Genomic DNA, 22,554 nt, shown 5'->3' on the forward strand with positions numbered 1-22,554 from the left:
ATTTTCGTGTTAATTGTGTGAAATAGCCAGAACAACCGCAATGATGTGAAGTCGATATTTATCGAAAGCGTGCTGTGAAACATACAAATAGTAGATATCTAAATGTTATGCACAAATTTACTTTAAAAGAACTAGCGTGAAACTGACTTATTATTTGAGAATTTATCTAAATTATTCCAATNTTACATATTTCGTCTGTTTTCCCTTAATTTGATAAAATACTTCTTCCTAGTTACGACTTAGTTGCAGCTGCAGCCGAAACTAAATTTTAAGTTGGTACTTAGCCAGAAAAGTCGAAACTAAGGCGACTATGAATAGCTTTAGTTGTGACTTAGAATAGTTTCGACTTAGTTGAGTACTAAATATGACTATGAATATGCGCCAATGCAATTAAAGTGATGGGTCGTCTGTGATAGTTGAACGTTATTACAACCGTGGTGTAAGAATCTGTTACCTGCCAAACAGACAACAATTTTTCCTCATTGTGGCAACATCGTGGTCTTCTTCTTGATTTTCGTTTGACGTTTGTTCGCGCAACAGGTAGTGTTGTTGTCTCAGTTTTAAAGAGACAGCGAATAAATAGAGACGGGTTTTGGTCGGGAAATTTGCAAACAAGTGGAAAATACAAAGTTCAGACATGGTCGGAATACCCGAGCTTGATTAAATAAAAGTGTTGAGTTCGTAAAATTAAAGTACATTCATAAGAAAATTAGCGCGGAAANTTTTTCGGAGCTGCACAAAACTCTGGTCACGAAACAGCACCTCGGAACCCTGGTTTTTCCCGTTATTTTTTCCCGAATTATTTCATTCGGGTCGTAGTTTTGCAGCTTCGGGCCGTTCGGTTTTGCTTGCCATATTGGCTGCCATATTGTTCACACTGTCATCGCCATATTGAACACCCTGTCAACTAGCTGTCAACCCTAAGATATCTCACTTGTATTCTTCCACAATGGGAAAGAAGTCGGAAACGCGAAACATATGTGTTATAATTATCTATAATAAAAAACAGTGAAATTTAAAAATATAAATAGAAGTGCGTTCCAATATCGTGATATTTTGATTCAGAGGTATTTATTACATCCATTGCAAACATATGTTTACATATATACATATGTATTATTGAACCCGAAGTAGCAGCGGATTAAATATACAAAAAAGTTATGGAATTACAATAAAACTCGTTTCATGAATTTTAAATGTGCTTGACATGCTAGCAAAGTGCTGGCATACGGACTTTTTGCGACGTGAGAAATAAAGAAAATAGTTCAAATGTATGTACATATGTATAGTGCGATTATGGTGCGACGTATTAGGTTTTTGATTATGGGTCTCTTGAATCTATTATAAAAATACAAACATATTGTGATACAGAAAATTTAGTTGAATCACTAATATTGCCTCAAACAAATTGAAGTTTGTAATTTGTGAAAGGTCCTAACAAAGTTTCTTTTGTCCATAGAGGAAAAAGCACCACTCCAAAAAAGGCTTCAAATAAATTTATTTGCATTAGCAGTTCCCTCGGCGCTTCGCGATTGAACATATAGGGGCTATATAAGACTAATTTTCTAAACAAAAAAAAGCACAGTAAATGCGATAAGGCCAAAATAATACCAAATATTTCAATCCTTATGATTCGTATGGAGTTCCGCTCTTCTTTAAGGACGCAAAATGTTGTATTCAAAGTTTTGCAAAATACTTTAAGAAAATGTATACTTCTCCTGTAAAATTTGTGAAAGGGGACTTGGCAACTTTTCACTCTAAGCTAGCGATATACATTTATGTATTATATACATATGTACTTACATATATGTATATGCCCGTTTTGATAAGCATTTTCTATTCCATCGCAAAAAACGTATGAAAATTAAAATTTAAATGAATTGCTCAGTTGAATAAAACCCTAACAACTTTGTGCAAAAATTAGCGCATCCATATGTACATATAAGATTTAACTGTATCAAATATATACTATGAATTAAGTTCAATCAAAATTTATGTCTTTAAAATCCAGATTCTATCTTTAATGCTTATTTACACCATTTTTCAGAGACTAATGAACTTAGTGAAATCTGAAATTACATACGTGAAGCATTCAACGTTACATCTGTAAGTGAAGTAGAACGTTTATAAACGCAAAAAACCCAAGTATTAGAAATCTCCAGTTACGCTGAAATTCCATATCACGGAAAAAACCAATATAAAGCAGCAATATGTCGAGTCAAAACCCAGCTGCGTCGAAAAATACAACAAACAAAAATGAGAAAACGGATAATGTAGTCGGTTATGATTGTAGTAGTGCATCTGCTGTTGCAGCAAGCAGTGAGAGCAAGGAAAGTTCTCAAACAAAGGAAATATTAAAAAATATTGACATAGATGATCAGATTCATGAAATAGACTCGGGTTTTTTGTCGGGTCCTTTAAGTTCTAATCTCGAAGAAGAAGAGAAACAAAGAGAAAATACTACAAACAACTTAAGCAAGGCAAACAGTGCCGACAAAGCAGCAGCCAACTCTAGGAAGTCACCTCAAAATTCTTATCGTCAAGAAGAGGTTGAGAAAGAGCTTTATGTTTTTGATTCGGGTTGTATTGAGGAAGAAGAATACCAAGAGCCCAAAGATCAGTCTATTGCACAACATAACACGCAATCGCGGCAGCAACAAAATAGCACAGCCGTCGCTACCAAAAACACAACATTACCAGATACAGAAATGAAACTTAAACACGATGTGGATGCTTACATTTCTGAAAGATTTTGTAATCTTATTTTACATAATGAACCAATAAATAACTTGAATGCATCGGGCAGAGTGGCAACGGTTGAACCCATAGTAGCTACAGCAACAACGAAAACAGCAAAATCTAATCAATTACCAGCATGGGAACAATACTATCAACAAAATGACGAGGGAGATACGTAAGTAGAATTCAGTGGCCGTGAAATAATCAATGATTTACTACTTATTAAGCACATTTTAAAATTCCGCATATATACGAATTTGGTGAACTAATAAGACATTAAAAAATTAGCATCCGACTCAACTCCGAAAGAATTGCATAAATACCAATATATTTAATAATATTCAACCGTTGGTAGCTCTAAATTGAAATCGTATTTTTTGTTTTACATTCTGCAGCTATCTTCACTTGGCATGTTTATCGGGTCAAGCAAATATAGTTTCCGCTCTAATCCGTCTCGCTGTACACCCCTGCCTATTAAACATAAAAAATGATTATGGCCAAACTCCGTTACATCTAGCAGTGCTTACAAATCAAATAGGAATTTTACGCATGCTGTTACTCGCCGGTGCTGAGGTATATAATAATCATAACTTAATCTCATCTGTTAATGATTAGTAATAATTATCACTGTAATAATACTACTATTTGAATAAAACTTATATGTAAATTATATATCGGTACAACGTAAGTTTCATATAAAAAAAAATCTGTTTCTCCCTCTAATATCCAGCCAAATTTACGTGACTGTCATGGAAATACAGCATTACATCTTGCATGTATATCTGGCGATGAGGCATGTGTTAGCGCTTTAACGTTGCCATTTAGCGCTGCTGAAATTATGGAAACATATCGAAAGTATGGTTTCAGACCAAACAATAAATTGTCAAACAATTTAGAGATTAGAAATTACGATGGTAAGTCTCCACATATATAAGATACTTGGTATTATAGCGAATTATATGCAAAATAAATACACAAGCAAAAATTCGTGTCTAAAGTGACATGGAACGTACTACAAAATATCAAGCATAATCTTTTCCATAATTGTTCCCTTTATAAGCATTGTCGGTCAGCAATCGTAAAGAAGCTAAAATTATTTATTTGTAGTCTCATTTTTAGCAATATTTACATTTTTGGCACAGAAATTTGCTGACGTCAATAGTATAGTATGTATACATGTGATAAATCTAGAATGAAAATATCCTCTTTTAAAAACCTTGATTTATAATTGTTGAAAATGTGAAATATTCTATACATAAGGAGACGACATTTAAATTCTATAAATATTTTAATCATAGACGTCTTTTAGAAAATCTCATCATTTTGTCTGCCAATATGTAAACACATCGAGCATACATATGTACCTACACACTAATATACGTATGTATGTATATTCATATCGTCGTTTAAAGTACAAAACCGCGTATCAACAAAATGCAAAACCGCGTATGGTTTGAGTCAAGAGCTTGTGTGAGCAATCCAATTTTTGGCCGCAAATGTCACACAGTTTTGCAGAATGACGATACACGGTTTTTTACTTTAAACGACGATATGTGCATATCCATAGCTCGTCATTATGTCGCAGCTCCCGCTGTAGCTATTGTCTGCGGTGTGCTAGACTTTTTCGGTTTTACCCCAAAAACAATAATCAGCAGCTATACATACATACACATGTATGTACATATATACCAACAATATGGTCATACCCAACGAGCAAAATAAACTTAAAGTAGGTTTTTTAAAAGTTTACTAAAGTAAACATAAAGCTTACAGCACGATTATTCTTGGGTTTTAAAATGCTTAAAAAACGCAACGGCACCTTGTTTATAAGCGTATGAGTATAAATTTAAAATACTAGATTTTAAAAATAAAGTATTTTTTCTTGATTTCGTCGTACGCATTCGCGCTTTACTTTTATCTAGACATTTAGACATTTATTTCAATTTAAATGATTTATAAATATTCGCTTTAAACAGTTATAAAAGGTTCATTTGAAAAAAACTTAAAATAAACTTAATACTAAAAACGCTTATTTAACACTTAGTATAGCAAACTTACTTTAAGTTACTTTTAAAAACACTTACAGAAATGCTTGTTGGGTAGTGAAGTGCCATACAGTAAAATTTTTGCATATACATATGTAGATAAAAAGCAAGAGTAAAAAACGATCCCTATGTACATATTGTCATAACTAATGTGACCAACTATTTCATAGCTCAAAGAAGTACAGCTTAGGTTGGGTTAAGTTAACACCGCGAGCCGACTACGAAATTTTGAAAGCAGCTAATTTCGATCCCTGAGAGTTCAGTGTTTGTACAGAAGTGCGAGCCAAAATGCTTCCATCTTAGGCGCGCGAATGTTGGACAGCCTGAAAGAAAGTGTTGAGATGATTCCACTTCATCTTCCTCTTGATAGCTGATACAAAAGGATCAGTTGAAATTCCTAGTCTCACCGCATGAATACCAATAGCACAATGGCCTGTCAGAACCCCCATCACTAGCCCTTGAGAGATAACGTGTTTTAAAGTGGTCAACAAAAACATTTGCTGCAGCAGAGAAGCGACTTCTTTTCCTTTTTTATATCACAAAACGACCCGGTTTCCCTTAGCCTAATAGCAGTTTGTGCTGCGACAATTCTGTCTACAACATCCGCAGGTGTCGTGTTCAACATATGTATGTTAAGTGCCGGTGTAGGTGTGGCTCTTAATGCTTCGCTAATTCCTGTTTACATGTTTAGCCACCACTAGTGAGCTCCACCAGACAAGGGTTCCTTGAAACAATATAGGCTTGAATCTGGTTTCCTAGAGCTAATGAATTAATTTTAATCCTACCGATAGCTCCCCTACAGCAGTACAAGGCAATCGACACTTTTCCTACCCTTTCCTCAATGTTAGGCTTCCACGACAGCCGTCGTTGATTGTCCACCTAGTTACCTGGTGCAATTAACCTGGAGCCAGATCGAAAAGGGAGTATAGAAATCGTCCCTTAACCAAAAGTTCCACATCATCTACATAGGCGATCACCCGACAGCCCACATTTTCCAGTTTCTCTAGAAGGTCGTTTACAACCGCAATCCAGAGCAGAACACCTTGTGGAGTGCTCCTATTGACTCTGCACTGTGTGACTAATGCCTCTGGAGCGACATTGTTGAAGACCCCCTCGATGTCGAAGACGGCCCCTACTGCATAATCTTCATGCGCGAAAGCTCCCTCTGACTTTACCAAGCTGTGCAGGGCGGTATTCACCGACCTTTTTTTGCAATAACCATATTGAGCTCTTGAAAGACAGTCACGAGGAATCGCGTTCCTTATGTACAGGTCTATCAGTCTCTGTAGCGTTTTTAGCAAAAACAAAGAAACTGATAGGCCTAAATCCCTAGGGGTAACATGAGAGCCTTTTCAGGCCTTCGGAATGAAAGCAACATTGACTACCCTCCAAGCCTTTGGGTGTACCCGGTCCTCACGCAGTTCGCTTAAATATAATCCACTTTGCAGCTGGGCAGGTATGATGCCACCGGTCCCCGGCGGCATTAATAGTTTGTACGAATTTATCGCCCCGGCTATGTGACGATCGGCCAGAAGATCGGAGGAGTACAGGGCCTGGGGGGAGATTCTGTAAACAGTTACCGACAATTTTCGAATCGCTATCGCACTTTTTGACGCAAAAACATTTATATCATGCGTCAAAAATTGCGATGGCGATCCGAAAATTGTCGCTAACTGGTTACAGAATCTCGCTCCTGAAGTACAATATATCGCAAAGAAGTACATTTGACTGTACTTCGAAGTACGAAGTACAAGAGCGAAAAAAGAAGTACTGTACTTCCGAAAGAAGTACGGTTAGTCACGTTAGTCATAACTCAAAAAAGAGAAACTAGAAAAAGGTTTTAAAGTTTTGAATTTACAAATACTCCCATAGTAAATATGAATATGAACCCAGCCATATCCGGAAACATATCCGAAAATAGAAACAATTTCTTATAAAAACCTGATGTTTCATCCGTTTTCCGATTCAGTTTTCGGACGTTTTTCAGATCAATTCTCCCACTAAAGTGTTCATTCGAAACGTATGTGCAGGAAACTATAGAAAATAGTTGTAAAACGGATGCGCTTTCGGCTGTTTTCCTGAAATTTGTCTGAGTNTTTTCAGATCAATTCTCCCACTAAAGTGTTCATTCGAAACGTATGTGCAGGAAACTATAGAAAATAGTTGTAAAACGGATGCGCTTTCGGCTGTTTTCCTGAAATTTGTCTGAGTTAATTTTTCGTTGAAAACGATTTCATTATGAACTTCACAGAAACTTTTTCATAGTTACTGGAAACCAAACAAAAAACTTTTTTAAGATTCAGCAATTATTTGAGTAGTCCACTTGCAAACAGCGTTATGTGATTTTATAATGGCTGCGTTTCTTTATACATTCCGGATAATCCCATTTCACAGCCGGAATAAAAAGAATGTGTTTGAAATATACGTTAACATATCATCAGGAACGTTCTAAAGAATAAGTAAACAAAAAAGTTTATTCCAAACGTTCAGAATGAATAAAGAAATGCAGCCAATAGAAAGCCACAAATTTGAAAAAACGACTACAACAACAAGTAACATTTAGATTGAATCTTTTTTATTATTACCTGGAAATTTGGATACACAAGAGCCTTATAAAATTATAACATAACATAACATGACATAAGATAACATTAACATTCTATACGACCTAAAGCAGTTTTCTAAGTTCATCAGAAGATGGATACTTTTGAAAGTTTATAAATAAGTATGATAGCGACTCTTGGAAGAAGAGTTAACATTTGATGCTATTTTTTTCAAAATATAAAATGAATTTATACTGTGTTGTTAGTGGACATGAAGCTACTTTAAATACTGGTACGTAATGCACCAAAAATTAAAAATCGAAAAAATTTTACTTAGCGCTCTTTGCAAGTGGACTACTCCTTTCAATTTTAATAAATAATTTTAATATGTTGCTTCTGACGGAATTCCAACCTGGGACCTCCGGAAAGCTAACAATACTCAGTGGGCAAGATATCTGAAAACCAAATCGTAGAGCTGTGGATAGTTTTAAAATATTTTAAATAGATTTGGCTCACAAACACCTCTTTAGACAGTCGCATAATGAAAAATTATAAAGTGAACCAGATAGCAATGACCATCGTACAGTTTCATCATGCTCGATTTGTAAACAAAGCTTCTCAGCGGTGAAAAATATACTGTTGTTAAACGAGCAAAATTCACAGTAGCGCTATTCTTCATCGAATGATCGTCATAATACCAAATGAAAATTCGTTCGATAAGCACTTTCGACCACAGTCGAAGATCGAATGCAACTCATAATAGGGGCCACTGTATTCACGTAGCTGGCGTTGGACTTGCGAGTTTTCGTCGTCGACGTCGACAACCATAATAGGGAAAATTATTTTCGAAAGAAAGAAATCTTATTTCCAAACTATAATTTATTGAAATGTCTTGTTTGTACAACTAAGTTCCAATTGATCATTGTTGCGCATATTGGAAATTTCCCTTGTCTATAGTTAAAGGTTAAGGGTCCTTATTTTGAACATATGGGCAAATCTAAAAAAACAGTTAACCTTTGTGTTATTTAGCTTTATTTTCACTGCTATAAACTAAATCAAGCTCGTTGCCTTTGGATATAATTCATTGACGTATACTTGAAGCCTCAAAAAAAATTTGGATCAATTTGCTGCATAACTTTTGAATTATAGGTGTTTCAGTTAAAAAAAATAACGAAAACAAGTGAATTTTTTATGTAATTTTTAAGAGGGGCACAATTAATTATGTCATAACTTTTGAATCACACCATATTCTGATTTGAAATTAAATGGGTTCTTAGCACTTATGTGTACACTTCATATGTAGTAGGTAAAAAAAGTGTGCATTAAAAAATAACGAAATGGCAAGTAACTCAAAGTCTGTAACTCTACATTTCACAATTTTCAAAATTTTCGGTTTAGCGCATATAGGTTTTGAAGCGTTTAATTCANTCGTTGAAAACGATTTCATTATGAACTTCACAGAAACTTTTTCATAGTTACTGGAAACCAAACAAAAAACTTTTTTAAGATTCAGCAATTATTTGAGTAGTCCACTTGCAAACAGCGTTATGTGATTTTATAATGGCTGCGTTTCTTTATACATTCCGGATAATCCCATTTCACAGCCGGAATAAAAAGAATGTGTTTGAAATATACGTTAACATATCATCAGGAACGTTCTAAAGAATAAGTAAACAAAAAAGTTTATTCCAAACGTTCAGAATGAATAAAGAAATGCAGCCAATAGAAAGCCACAAATTTGAAAAAACGACTACAACAACAAGTAACATTTAGATTGAATCTTTTTTATTATTACCTGGAAATTTGGATACACAAGAGCCTTATAAAATTATAACATAACATAACATGACATAAGATAACATTAACATTCTATACGACCTAAAGCAGTTTTCTAAGTTCATCAGAAGATGGATACTTTTGAAAGTTTATAAATAAGTATGATAGCGACTCTTGGAAGAAGAGTTAACATTTGATGCTTATTTTTTCAAAATATAAAATGAATTTATACTGTGTTGTTAGTGGACATGAAGCTACTTTAAATACTGGTACGTAATGCACCAAAAATTAAAAATCGAAAAAATTTTACTTAGCGCTCTTTGCAAGTGGACTACTCCTTTCAATTTTAATAAATAATTTTAATATGTTGCTTCTGACGGAATTCCAACCTGGGACCTCCGGAAAGCTAACAATACTCAGTGGGCAAGATATCTGAAAACCAAATCGTAGAGCTGTGGATAGTTTTAAAATATTTTAAATAGATTTGGCTCACAAACACCTCTTTAGACAGTCGCATAATGAAAAATTATAAAGTGAACCAGATAGCAATGACCATCGTACAGTTTCATCATGCTCGATTTGTAAACAAAGCTTCTCAGCGGTGAAAAATATACTGTTGTTAAACGAGCAAAATTCACAGTAGCGCTATTCTTCATCGAATGATCGTCATAATACCAAATGAAAATTCGTTCGATAAGCACTTTCGACCACAGTCGAAGATCGAATGCAACTCATAATAGGGGCCACTGTATTCACGTAGCTGGCGTTGGACTTGCGAGTTTTCGTCGTCGACGTCGACAACCATAATAGGGAAAATTATTTTCGAAAGAAAGAAATCTTATTTCCAAACTATAATTTATTGAAATGTCTTGTTTGTACAACTAAGTTCCAATTGATCATTGTTGCGCATATTGGAAATTTCCCTTGTCTATAGTTAAAGGTTAAGGGTCCTTATTTTGAACATATGGGCAAATCTAAAAAAACAGTTAACCTTTGTGTTATTTAGCTTTATTTTCACTGCTATAAACTAAATCAAGCTCGTTGCCTTTGGATATAATTCATTGACGTATACTTGAAGCCTCAAAAAAAATTTGGATCAATTTGCTGCATAACTTTTGAATTATAGGTGTTTCAGTTAAAAAAAATAACGAAAACAAGTGAATTTTTTATGTAATTTTTAAGAGGGGCACAATTAATTATGTCATAACTTTTGAATCACACCATATTCTGATTTGAAATTAAATGGGTTCTTAGCACTTATGTGTACACTTCATATGTAGTAGGTAAAAAAAGTGTGCATTAAAAAATAACGAAATGGCAAGTAACTCAAAGTCTGTAACTCTACATTTCACAATTTTCAAAATTTTCGGTTTAGCGCATATAGGTTTTGAAGCGTTTAATTCAAAGAACTTTTTAAGTATGTATTGTATTCTACAAACAATTACAAATAATTTGATACCTTAGCAAGAGGTGTGCTTTTAGAATAAACTAACTTTTAAAGATAAAATATTCTGCGATCTTGAGCGTACGAGCGAACGATCTAAATCTTTCTATAACTACTAATCCTTATAAAATTACATATACCTGTAAAATGCTTCAAAAAATTTGTATCTAGAAGTGTGTAAAAACCCTGATTCACTACTTTTAATGATGCTCCTNAAGTTTATTCCAAACGTTCAGAATGAATAAAGAAATGCAGCCAATAGAAAGCCACAAATTTGAAAAAACGACTACAACAACAAGTAACATTTAGATTGAATCTTTTTTATTATTACCTGGAAATTTGGATACNAAAATCGAAAAAATTTTACTTAGCGCTCTTTGCAAGTGGACTACTCCTTTCAATTTTAATAAATAATTTTAATATGTTGCTTCTGACGGAATTCCAACCTGGGACCTCCGGAAAGCTAACAATACTCAGTGGGCAAGATATCTGAAAACCAAATCGTAGAGCTGTGGATAGTTTTAAAATATTTTAAATAGATTTGGCTCACAAACACCTCTTTAGACAGTCGCATAATGAAAAATTATAAAGTGAACCAGATAGCAATGACCATCGTACAGTTTCATCATGCTCGATTTGTAAACAAAGCTTCTCAGCGGTGAAAAATATACTGTTGTTAAACGAGCAAAATTCACAGTAGCGCTATTCTTCATCGAATGATCGTCATAATACCAAATGAAAATTCGTTCGATAAGCACTTTCGACCACAGTCGAAGATCGAATGCAACTCATAATAGGGGCCACTGTATTCACGTAGCTGGCGTTGGACTTGCGAGTTTTCGTCGTCGACGTCGACAACCATAATAGGGAAAATTATTTTCGAAAGAAAGAAATCTTATTTCCAAACTATAATTTATTGAAATGTCTTGTTTGTACAACTAAGTTCCAATTGATCATTGTTGCGCATATTGGAAATTTCCCTTGTCTATAGTTAAAGGTTAAGGGTCCTTATTTTGAACATATGGGCAAATCTAAAAAAACAGTTAACCTTTGTGTTATTTAGCTTTATTTTCACTGCTATAAACTAAATCAAGCTCGTTGCCTTTGGATATAATTCATTGACGTATACTTGAAGCCTCAAAAAAAATTTGGATCAATTTGCTGCATAACTTTTGAATTATAGGTGTTTCAGTTAAAAAAAATAACGAAAACAAGTGAATTTTTTATGTAATTTTTAAGAGGGGCACAATTAATTATGTCATAACTTTTGAATCACACCATATTCTGATTTGAAATTAAATGGGTTCTTAGCACTTATGTGTACACTTCATATGTAGTAGGTAAAAAAAGTGTGCATTAAAAAATAACGAAATGGCAAGTAACTCAAAGTCTGTAACTCTACATTTCACAATTTTCAAAATTTTCGGTTTAGCGCATATAGGTTTTGAAGCGTTTAATTCAAAGAACTTTTTAAGTATGTATTGTATTCTACAAACAATTACAAATAATTTGATACCTTAGCAAGAGGTGTGCTTTTAGAATAAACTAACTTTTAAAGATAAAATATTCTGCGATCTTGAGCGTACGAGCGAACGATCTAAATCTTTCTATAACTACTAATCCTTATAAAATTACATATACCTGTAAAATGCTTCAAAAAATTTGTATCTAGAAGTGTGTAAAAACCCTGATTCACTACTTTTAATGATGCTCCTTCTTTTAGTCAGAATATTTCGGGCGTGGTATCAAAGCAACTTTTTTTCGAAGAAGGTTATGATAGTTGCTCTTACTTAATTGGAGCCTTCTAAATTCAATGGCGTCCTCAGTTTCACCCTATTGGCTCCACTTTTCGATATAGCGGTACTTGAAACTTTGCTTAAATTTTAACTATTTTATAAAAAACTCCCTGAACTTTGAAAATATTTTACTAAAATTTTGCACATAACCGTTTTTTAATAGTATTTTAACTATTCCATAAAATCATCGAAATCGGTTCACTAAAACATCTAGCTCCCATACAACTGATTGATCAGAGATGTTGTTTCGCGTTATAACTGCTTCAATTAAACTGGTTAAAATTTGGTATAGGTTCAATTTAACATATAGCACCCATGCAATTTATTATTCAGATATGAAGTTAGAGCTATAACGCAAAAATACATATCTGAGTAATCAGTTGTATTGGAGCTATATGTTAATGTTAACCTATTTCGATAATTTTAAGGAATAATTAAGGTAATATTAAAAAACCGTTATGTGCAAAATTTTAGTAAAATAACTTCAAAACTGAGGGAGTTTTTTTATAAAAATAGTTAAAATTTAATCAAATTTTCAAATACCGTGATCTCGAAAACCGGCGCCAATCTGGTAATACGGGGTATGCCATTGAATTGAGAACGTCCCAATTAAGTGAGTTCAACTTTCAAAATCATTGCTCAAAGTTTACAACCTGAACAGCGTAATTTGAACCTAGCTTATTCTTTTGTTTTCTATTTCATGTTTATTCCTCGTCTAACTTTTGAAGCAACTTATGAATTACACTTATATTAATCGATTTATTAACAGATTAGGAATAAAACGATATATAAAACATGCAGGTGTGCTCACAAATTTAAAATTTAAATTTTTTTTGAAAGTGTACCTATTTTTTAGATTTGCCCATATATATTCAGATTTTTTTTTTATTTGGTGGTAGCGAAAAAAATTATAACTTTTTCGGTTTCCTTTGTCAAGCAGAAACTTTTTTCCTGAGGTACCTTAATGCACATAGATATAAATATTATTTGGCGAAAGGGCTATACTTTCACTCACTGAAATATTCGGCAACAACGTTATACATTTGGATTTTCCCAAAATGTTGGGTTTTTTTCATTTGTATGTATTTTTATTATCATTTAACTGTTGAAATGCTGAAGTGGCCGATTAAACTTGTAGGTAGGTTGATTACTTTTCGTTATTCAGTTTGGCCGCAACTCAATGTAAAACAAAAACCCCAATTTGAATTTGTTTGCTTTATGCGTGGTTGTGATGCCACTGACATTTGCGCGCATATGGTTATCTGTTTGTCAGGGAGTTTCCAAATTCAGGCTGTTGTGTGAAATAGTGTTACGTTTTGCATGCGGCTGGCTAAACGAGTTTGGCTTTATATCAAGTGATGCATGGCGTCCGGTTATTGGTACTTATTTACACACATATGTTGATATGATAAGATAAAAAATTAACGGGTTTTTAGCAGTATTAGTCATTGACTTAGAAGTCAGTTGACGTTGCTCTACTATTGGGGCGCATGGACATACCTATTAGGTACTTGCATATGTCTACCTACAAGTTCTTCTTGATCAAAATCAACATCCGCAGCCCACGGGAGGCATCTGTACCACTGTACCCCACTTTTACAAAGTTGTTGCAAAATATGGGTTTTAACTTCTTGAATTGTTCACATTATCAGACTAATTTTATTTTTACGCTTCGGTGTGTTTCTTTGTTTTTTTTTTTTTGCGCGTGTTTTATTGGCGTGGTTTTTGGTCGCCTGTGGCTAAATTGCGTATGTTTAGTATTTCTTTTTACGTTTTTTTTTCTGCTACACTAGTGGGACTTTTTGTTATTTCGACCGTTGTACGAAAGCATGCTCCCTTTTAATAGAGTTTTCTTCACAATCGTCATTTAACTTAGGACATTCACCAAACGAATAGTATGGCGTTATGTATTATCAAATGCCTTTGTGATTCATTGCATATCGGTTAAGAGAAATAACCTGCGTTTAACAAGTGGAGCTCTTGCTGCTCGTCCCCGGACCCTTCGGTTTGTACTTTCCATAGAATAATCTGTATGAACAGCTATTACTTTGCACATACATATACACATGCAAGTAAATGCATATTACGTAGTTATTACAAATTCCACAACAGTATCTCAGGTTTTTTTGCTAATTTTTTTGCTTGTTTACAAGACGGTCTTCTAAATATTTACATACATACATATGTATGTATCTACAGACATACACATGTGTATACTATTCAAAATTACCTCTGCTATTTGTTTAAAATATCAAAAGCGTATTATGAAAACCCCTGGTTTATTGTTGAAACAATTGTTGAAAAAACCCGAAACCTCATCAATTAACGTAATTGGTACATGGAATTCAAAGATTTTCGTAGCCATGGATTGCGTTGAAGTTTTGATTGATTTGTCGGCGTTTCACAGTGTAGCAGTAGATTTATAATTCAAAGGCAATTTACATGCTGGGAGGTAGGGATAAACATGGCAGTTCCCGCTGATGCATAGTTAGTTTTCCCAGCTAATCAAGATGAGTAATATTGGGGGCCCGGCACATTTTATCTTGACCTGCTTACACACATGAAAGCATGAATATAAAAACATACATATATACATACATACATACATACATACACTAGTGGCCCGATAATTAGAGGCGATTTGTCTTTACAAGTTTCGATCATCTATTTTTATTTATTTGTTTTAAGGAATTTGTTTAGGAAAATATAGTTCTTGCTACCACGAAGCCCGTATAATAATAGTGATAATAATAAATTGGCGCTTACACATATGTTGAGTGTTTCGCCGAGCTTCTCCTCCGATTTGCGGCGCGCCTTGATGTTGTCACATAAAGGGGAGGGACCTACAGTTTTATGCCGACTCCGAACGGCGATTGTATTTTTATGAGAAGCTATTGTTCATGGCAGAAATACACTCGGATGTTTGCCACTGCCTGTCGAGGGGCCACCGCTATTAGAAAAACACTTTTTATTTTTTATTTTTTGATGCTGGGTTGAACCGGACTTGAACCCAGGTTCTGCGGAGTCATAGCGCGCACTTCTAACCACCGAAACCCGTATAACTCAAAGCTTTAAACTTTGTACAAGATTTATAATGAGGGAACGGATTTTANACGCCATAGCGGCTTTAGTTTTTCCTGCCGTACGCGGCAGGCTTAATTTTATTTAATCAGAACTTTTAAGTTATGAGCACAAAACCAGCGCAGAAGCTGAAAGATTTCACAACCCTACCAGGTTATAATCACTCACCTGACCTCTTGCTGCTATCACACAATGTGGTGTCCAAGTATAAATTTTCACAAAGGTTAAGATTATTAATAGGCAGAATCGCCCCACATGAAGCGCTGAGCTTCACAGTTAGCTGTACTTTTACAGGTTTCCAATTCACTGTACTTATACAGATTTGCAGTCCACAGATAAATGTATATTGCACATACACATGTGCTAATGCGCCAAAAGAAAAGTTTTTTAAACACTACTATGCGCCGAACGCGTCCACCATCACTCACAGTCAAAGAGGGAATTGGAACGGATTTTATGGAAATTGCCTTATTACAACGCTTTTATCAACTTGCAATGTTGTATGTCCAGACCACCATACTATAAATATAGCAAAGGTATTTATGGCAAACCTAGTCTAGATATCAACCTCGTCGTAGGTATCATAACAAAGACATACAATTAGAAAAACTCTAGAGATAGATGTCGCCTCGCCAGAAGAAGTTAAAAATATGTACTACATACGCTACAGCGGAAATGGACGACACGCCATTTCTTTATTTGTAATTAATTGCTGCTATATGTATGTATGTATGTACATATGTAGGCATATACTAAATGTGAGCAAACAACATTTTGCTTGCATAGTCTTCTGTTCTCTTTTCACTGCAAGTTGAATTATTTTAGTATCTATTGCAAAATTTTATACAGACAAGACTAAAAAGTATAAAATAAATTTAAAAAAAAAAACTTTTTAATGTACCTTACTTTTATAAATGGACTAAAATTAGAAAATAATATTTCTCAGTCCCATAGAACTTGTTTTGATAACTTTTGATTTTGGAATTTTAGCAAAAGTCATTATAAAAAATTTATGAGATTGAAAATGAAAAGCGTGGGGGGGGGGGAAATAACAGCAAAAATTTAAGTACAGTTTTCAATAACTCCAATTCCTTCTTGCAGGGACAAACCTTTAGTTTGAAATTTTTGGTATCCGACGACGAATGATATCGGTATCTTCATTGCTGAGTTTTATAATTACTGAACGTATTTGATTCAAATTATTCAGCTGTGTCAAGCCAAGGTTCTGTTACAAATATTGCAAGCTACGGGTGTTACAAGTATGTTGTAAAAATTTTCTTGTACAATAAAGCCAGATGTACAGTAATTTGAGCATGTTTATTTAACAATCCAGTGAGACGAAACGAAAGGATTCAACCAAATAACCAAAAAAGCAATTCCAAGTAAAAGCTTAAAATTTTCGGTCCTGCTAGATAATATCATACGACTATTTTTTGTAGCGGTATAATTTTCAAACTTCTACATTTGCAAACCTGTTGCGCATTGTTTCTGCAGGTGGCGGTTTTATTTAGAACACAGCAGTGTTTATTTTTATTTTTCATATTCATTTGCATTTATATTAGAGCTATCAATACCGTCGGCAATAACGTTGATTCCAAGCATTATTCCTTTTTACCCTTTTTTGTTTAAATAGCTTTTGCGAATTTAACTCGCCTTACTGTGTTTTTCGTTTGTTTGTTACTTACATATGTGTTTGTTTTATTATGGGAATTTGTCGGGTTTTTCTAAATTCACACTTGCCCAGACGCTAATGCAGGCACGTTTTCTCGGCGTCATAATTCGCTGCGCATGGCTTTATCGTTGGCATCAATACATATACAGTATTGGCCAATACAATAGCACACCCATTTCAAAGTGATATTGTTTGTCCCTCATGTTTGTATATATATTTTTGGGAATTTACAATTAAAATACAGTTCATTCTCTAACAAGACTCATATAAACCCAAGTTTAAAACTTTTTAAAAGACTGCAAAATAATGCAACAAATTTTCACCCTAATATCAAACTTTTTTCTCAGAAGTGCTAGAATTTTTCTGAGTACACAGTTTTATAGCCCATACAATTTAGCCTAAGGAGTTTCGGGTTTCTTCAATATAAAAATAAATTGTGGTTATTCGTTATATGGGAGCAAATGCGAAAAAAAAATTCTAAAAAATCAACGGTAGTTTTTAGCCACTTGAGCCTTGCCCATTATTAAAATGGAATGGGCTATAAAACTGTGTACTCAGAAAAATTCTAGCACTTCTGAGAAAAAAGTTTGAAATTGGGGTGAAAATTGGTTGCATTATTTAGTAGTCTTTAAAAAAGTTTTAAACTTGGGTTTACAAGAGTTTTGTTAGAGAATGAACTGTACTTTAATTGAAAATTCTGAAAGTGGCAAACAATTTCACCTTGAAAGGGGGGATCTGTAGATATGTAAAATACTGTACATATATGTATATATCCACATTGTACATACGTAGATATGTAGGTATGCTACCATTGTGTGTGCAAACACAATTTTAGTGATTTTGCTCTCATCATACATACCTAGGAGATTCCTAAGGCTGTTAAGCGCCTTAATTTCTTAGGGGATTCGCGGTGGTTGATAAGATATAATTGTACATATATTTTCTATCAGTTAAAACACATTGATATGATATTAGGTTTGTTCCACAAGCTACTCGAAGTCACTTCGAGTTATGCTGTAAACACATAAAGGGCTTGTGGGGTGTGGCAATATTTGCAGTTGTGTTCCACAACCATGTCGTGCACGGCTTGTAATTTTTTAATAAGAGCGTCAAGGCAGGCGAAACGCTGTTTGCATTTTTTGTACAGTTGTATTTTTTTTATACTATTTCTTTCACAATAAACTTTAAATATTTTTAGTACAATTTTATGATGAATGCTAAAAATATATAGCTCTGAAAATTCACAGCAGGAAATTTTGTACTCTCTTTTTTTTTGAATTTTTCGAATTTGCATTGTAAGTGCTAAAAATACCAAACCACAAGGTGTGCTATCATCTTCCCATTCAATTTTCGATACTAAATCTTAAAACAAAATGTCGAAATGAGCTTTAATTTCTTCACCCGATGCCACTATCCAATTCCTATGTGGAATTGCTCAGTGATTCCGAAAATCAAATCCACGTTTTTCTCTAATGGATAACTTTCTGAGATATTTGCAATTTCAGCTTAAAAAAGAGTAGATCCACTTAATCACCTATGCATATCTTTCGAACCAATTGAACAATCGTAATACGAAGTAAAGATAATCAAATTCTCCATAAACCGTAATACATCACTCTTCGACAGGCCTGATGGTTTCTGAGAAACTAATTAATAGTTCCACATTTTTTTTTTATGAAAAAATGAAAAAAATTAACATTTTCTGAATTCTTTTTTTATTTTGTATGAAAGCCTGTTCTTTTACAAAAAAAAAATGAATCTGCCAATGAAGAAAATCGATGAATAAATAAGAAAGGAATGAGTTGTGAAATGAATAAGCAGAAAATAGAGTTACTCAGGTGTACACGGCGTATGAGTAGCATTATTTCCTGCTCATTTTTCATACAAAAATCTGTGTGCCTTTTTTATTTGACCACTCATTCCTTCTTTATTTATCCATCCATCGATTTTGTCCATTGGTAGCTTGATTTATTTGTAACAGAAAAGGCCTTAACACAAATGAAAAAAATGACACATAATCTTATTTGTTATTTTTTCCAGTTTAAAGTTTGAATTTGTTAATTTTTACATCGAAAAACAAAAAATCTGGAATTAACTAATTTCTCAGAACCATTGGACAATGTTGCACAAAAATTGGACCTTAGATTTATACGGTTTTCGTTAAAGTATAAACTGTACTTTTTTATACAAATAATTAAAATTAAATAATATTAAGATAAATAGTCAAATATTGTCGATGTGTGGGTGTCGCCATAATATTAAAATTACTAATGAAATGCTATGTTCAGTTTTAGTACCGAATCCAAAGAAGATGCCTCTTTTTTCCATTAGGAATGACTTAAAAATGCTTTTGGTTAGGAAGTGTACCTAAAAATGTGTGCACACATATATATGTTAATCAATATTTAAAAGTGTAAATGTATGTACTTAAACAAGTAAACTTTCTCGTGCCATCAAATCATTGGTCTTGAGGGCATGGTCTTGTATGTGCATGTACTAAGAAAATATATGAGCAAATTAAAAAGTCGGGTGCAATTTACAGTCAAAAATACATTTATGTATAGATTTCGTACTGATTGTTACCAAACTAGTTAAAACAATGAAATGTGCCCTGATTTGTGGATTAAATGATTTTACATCTTAAAATTCATTTTCTTTATATTTCTTTCAGGTGAATTCTGTGTTCACTTAGCGGCCGAGGCGGGCCATTTGAAAATATTAAGCATTTTAGTTCACTGCGGCGCTGATATCAATGCAAGAGTGAGTATTTTGACTGTTACAAATGCAAGAATAAAATCTAATTTATGCTCTCAACTATGTACAGGAAGGAAAGGGCGGCTACACACCGTTGCACATTTCCATTGAAAAGGGTAATGAAGAGCTTTTCAATTTTCTACTGGATCAATGCAAACAGAAATTGGATTTGGAAACAACCACGTTTGGTCGTCTAACTGCATATCAATTTGCGTGCATTTTGAAGCGATCGAAAATGCAAAATATTTTAGAAAAGCATGGCGTCGAACCGCTCACACCGCCAGACAGTGAATATGAAAGTAGTGAGGATGATTCCGAATAAATGCAAGCATAAACCTTGCTTCTTCTCACAAAAAAGTTCTATGTTTTAGTAGAACCAAATTATAACTAACATCATATTTTTCAACAGCATATGTAAATATCCATATGTACGCACTCATTATAGAAAATAGAACTTTTACTAATTTGATAGCGTTATTTCCTAGTCGAATCATTTGTACTTGTAAATGCTGCTGACAATCTAGCCAGTAGGACTTATAACTATTACAAGTGTTTAAATACATACATACGTACATATTTTTGCGTTTGTCGAAGAGTTAATTATGTCATTAAAAACAATTTAATCTGTGTTCGTTGTTATAAATACGGGTGGAAATGAGTTTTAAAATTTAAGTTAATGTGTATAAAAAAAAGTAAGCTAGTATGATTTCATCTATGTTATAAATGTTATGCTGTCATTTTTAAATATATTTTTCATATTTAAACATTTGTTTACCGTTCGTATAATCTGACCGACATTGTCAGCCGATTTAGTAGTAAAATTAATTCAATAGAAATATAACTGATGAGTTTACACGTTCTCATAATCCGAGCAAACACAGTTTCAAACGTTTGAGAAAAATGTATTTCTCAATTTGATATCAAATGTTTTTCTCAAATGATTCTCAAATTGAAAGCGAGGTTTAAATTTTACATTTGAAATTCATTTGAGGTTGATTTGAAGAAAGATGACAAGTATCAAACGTTATAAAAATACGCAGTTAAATCAAAAATTGTAAGAAAAAAATTAAGATCAATTGAAAAAAAAAACAATGAATAGGAAAAATTTTTAAGAGAAAGCCCACCAATAGTGGATTTGATGTTTGCGCCGATTGAAAAAGCTGCAGCCCGTCAAGACGAATTATTATAAATTACTTTATCTTAATTGTTTCTTTTGTTATGTACATACATATGTACATCGCGAAGAAAAAATAAATATTAAATATACATTTCCTATTATAAATTTATTTATTACATTTGATAAATAACCTTTGAAATTGATTTGAGAGTTAACCATATTCTCAAATGGAGATCAAACTCCCCTTTTTATTGAGAAAGCTGTAGTTTTCAAATCAATATCAAATCATTTTCAAACGTTTGACATTTGATAAAGGCTTTGATTTCAAATCAACCTATTTGTTTGCTGGGATATACCCGTGCGCACTTGTGCACAAGGGTATTATAACTTTGTACACATAACGGTTGTTTGTAACAGGTAAAACGAATAGAAATAGATATAGACAAATGTATACATAAATGATCAGGATGAACAGAGAAATCGATTAAGCGGTGACTGTCTGTCTGTCCATCCGTCCGTCTGTGCACAGTGTGTCGAGTAAAAATTTAGATATACAGTATATTTTGCTTTGCTGCCTTTGTGCTTACGTGCACATTTAAGATGCCTACCCCAAAATGTGCATCAGAGGCATTATTTTAAATATTTATAAGGAAACTGATTCGATAGATGCATTCAACATACCTGCACATTGGCGATACCTGCCCTAAAAAATTGTGCAACTAGTATCAATTATCAAAGAAAGTATTACGTTTACCTGCACTGACCCTACAATTACCTAATTTTACAACCTTTATTTATTTTGCTCATCTCTGAGAACAACGAAAATGGCTATAAATTTATGTAGTTATATAGATAATTAGATACTATTCGGTAAAAATGTCGCTTGCAGTAATTTCTATGTGGTAAGTGCTTCTCCATTATTTGGTTTCATAGGGATTTGGATACCTTTCTCATTGAAGTAGTAAAGAAAATTCGCTTAAGTGCCTTTTTCGGTTAAGTGCACAAGTTTTTCGTGCAAAGAAGGATGTGCAGCTAAGCAAAATATACGTATTAATGAGACTTAGTACGTGTACTTCTTTCGGGCGTAGGACGGCTGGTATTAAAAATGGACAAAATCCATATGTATCTACATCCCCCTAACGCAAGTGTTTACTGCCGCTGAACTCATGCGCTTGCCAAGACAGGTCAATACTAACTGCATCATAGGAGCGAACTTCAACGCACGGAGCACAATCTGGGGCGATACCCAATCCAATCAAAGAAGGTCAATAGTTAAAGACACGTTACTGGCTTCTAATCTTATATGTCTAAATGACGGCACCGCCACGCATTTCTCAACCCACAACACCTTCACCAGCATCGACCTCACCTTCTGTTCTGCTGCCCTAGCACCGTAATGCGCCTGGCGTGTAGTAGACTCCTTGCATGGAAGTGATCACTTCCCGATCCTAAACACGTATCATTTTTTACGGAAATCAATTCAGTATAAGCACATTAGCAAATTCAAGACAGAAGTCGCGGACTGGGATAATTTTACTACCCGCTGCCTCCAACTTTGCCGAAACACGCCTTCGACAAACAACATTC

General features: G+C 33.9%; 1 protein-coding gene across 3 annotated transcripts; it reads left to right on the forward strand.

Moving 5' to 3' along the window:
• The first annotated feature begins 958 nt into the window (after positions 1–958).
• Positions 959–20,889, forward strand: LOC108372744 (NF-kappa-B inhibitor cactus-like). 3 transcript variants are annotated; one of them, XM_017628507.1, is made up of 6 exons: positions 959–1,067; positions 2,048–2,914; positions 3,135–3,312; positions 3,470–3,653; positions 19,768–19,856; positions 19,921–20,889. In XM_017628507.1, exons 2-6 carry the CDS (start codon positions 2,211–2,213, stop codon positions 20,170–20,172), a joined length of 1,407 nt encoding a protein of 468 aa, XP_017483996.1. In that variant the 5' UTR covers positions 959–1,067; positions 2,048–2,210; the 3' UTR covers positions 20,173–20,889. The 3 variants fall into 3 exon arrangements, with proteins under 3 accessions (XP_017483996.1, XP_017483997.1, XP_017483998.1); XM_017628508.1 differs by lacking the exon at positions 959–1,067 and adding an exon at positions 1,114–1,271; XM_017628509.1 differs by lacking the exon at positions 959–1,067 and adding an exon at positions 1,114–1,244.
• The last annotated feature ends 1,665 nt before the right edge of the window (positions 20,890–22,554 follow it).

This window comes from Rhagoletis zephyria, unplaced genomic scaffold (assembly GCF_001687245.7).
Source record: "Rhagoletis zephyria isolate East Lansing unplaced genomic scaffold, Rhagoletis_zephyria_1.1 Rzeph_scaffold_06001, whole genome shotgun sequence".
In the NCBI taxonomy this organism is placed as follows: Eukaryota; Metazoa; Arthropoda; class Insecta; order Diptera; family Tephritidae; genus Rhagoletis; species Rhagoletis zephyria.

Excerpts from the sequence above, each read along its gene's own strand:
- LOC108372744 (XM_017628507.1), top strand. The coding sequence starts at position 2,211 with ATGTCGAGTCAAAACCCAGCTGCGTCGAAAAATACAACAAACAAAAAT. Across the intron at positions 2,915-3,134 it reads CAAAATGACGAGGGAGATAC|CTATCTTCACTTGGCATGTT; the intron begins GTAAGTAGAATT and ends TACATTCTGCAG. Across the intron at positions 3,313-3,469 it reads TGTTACTCGCCGGTGCTGAG|CCAAATTTACGTGACTGTCA; the intron begins GTATATAATAAT and ends TCTAATATCCAG.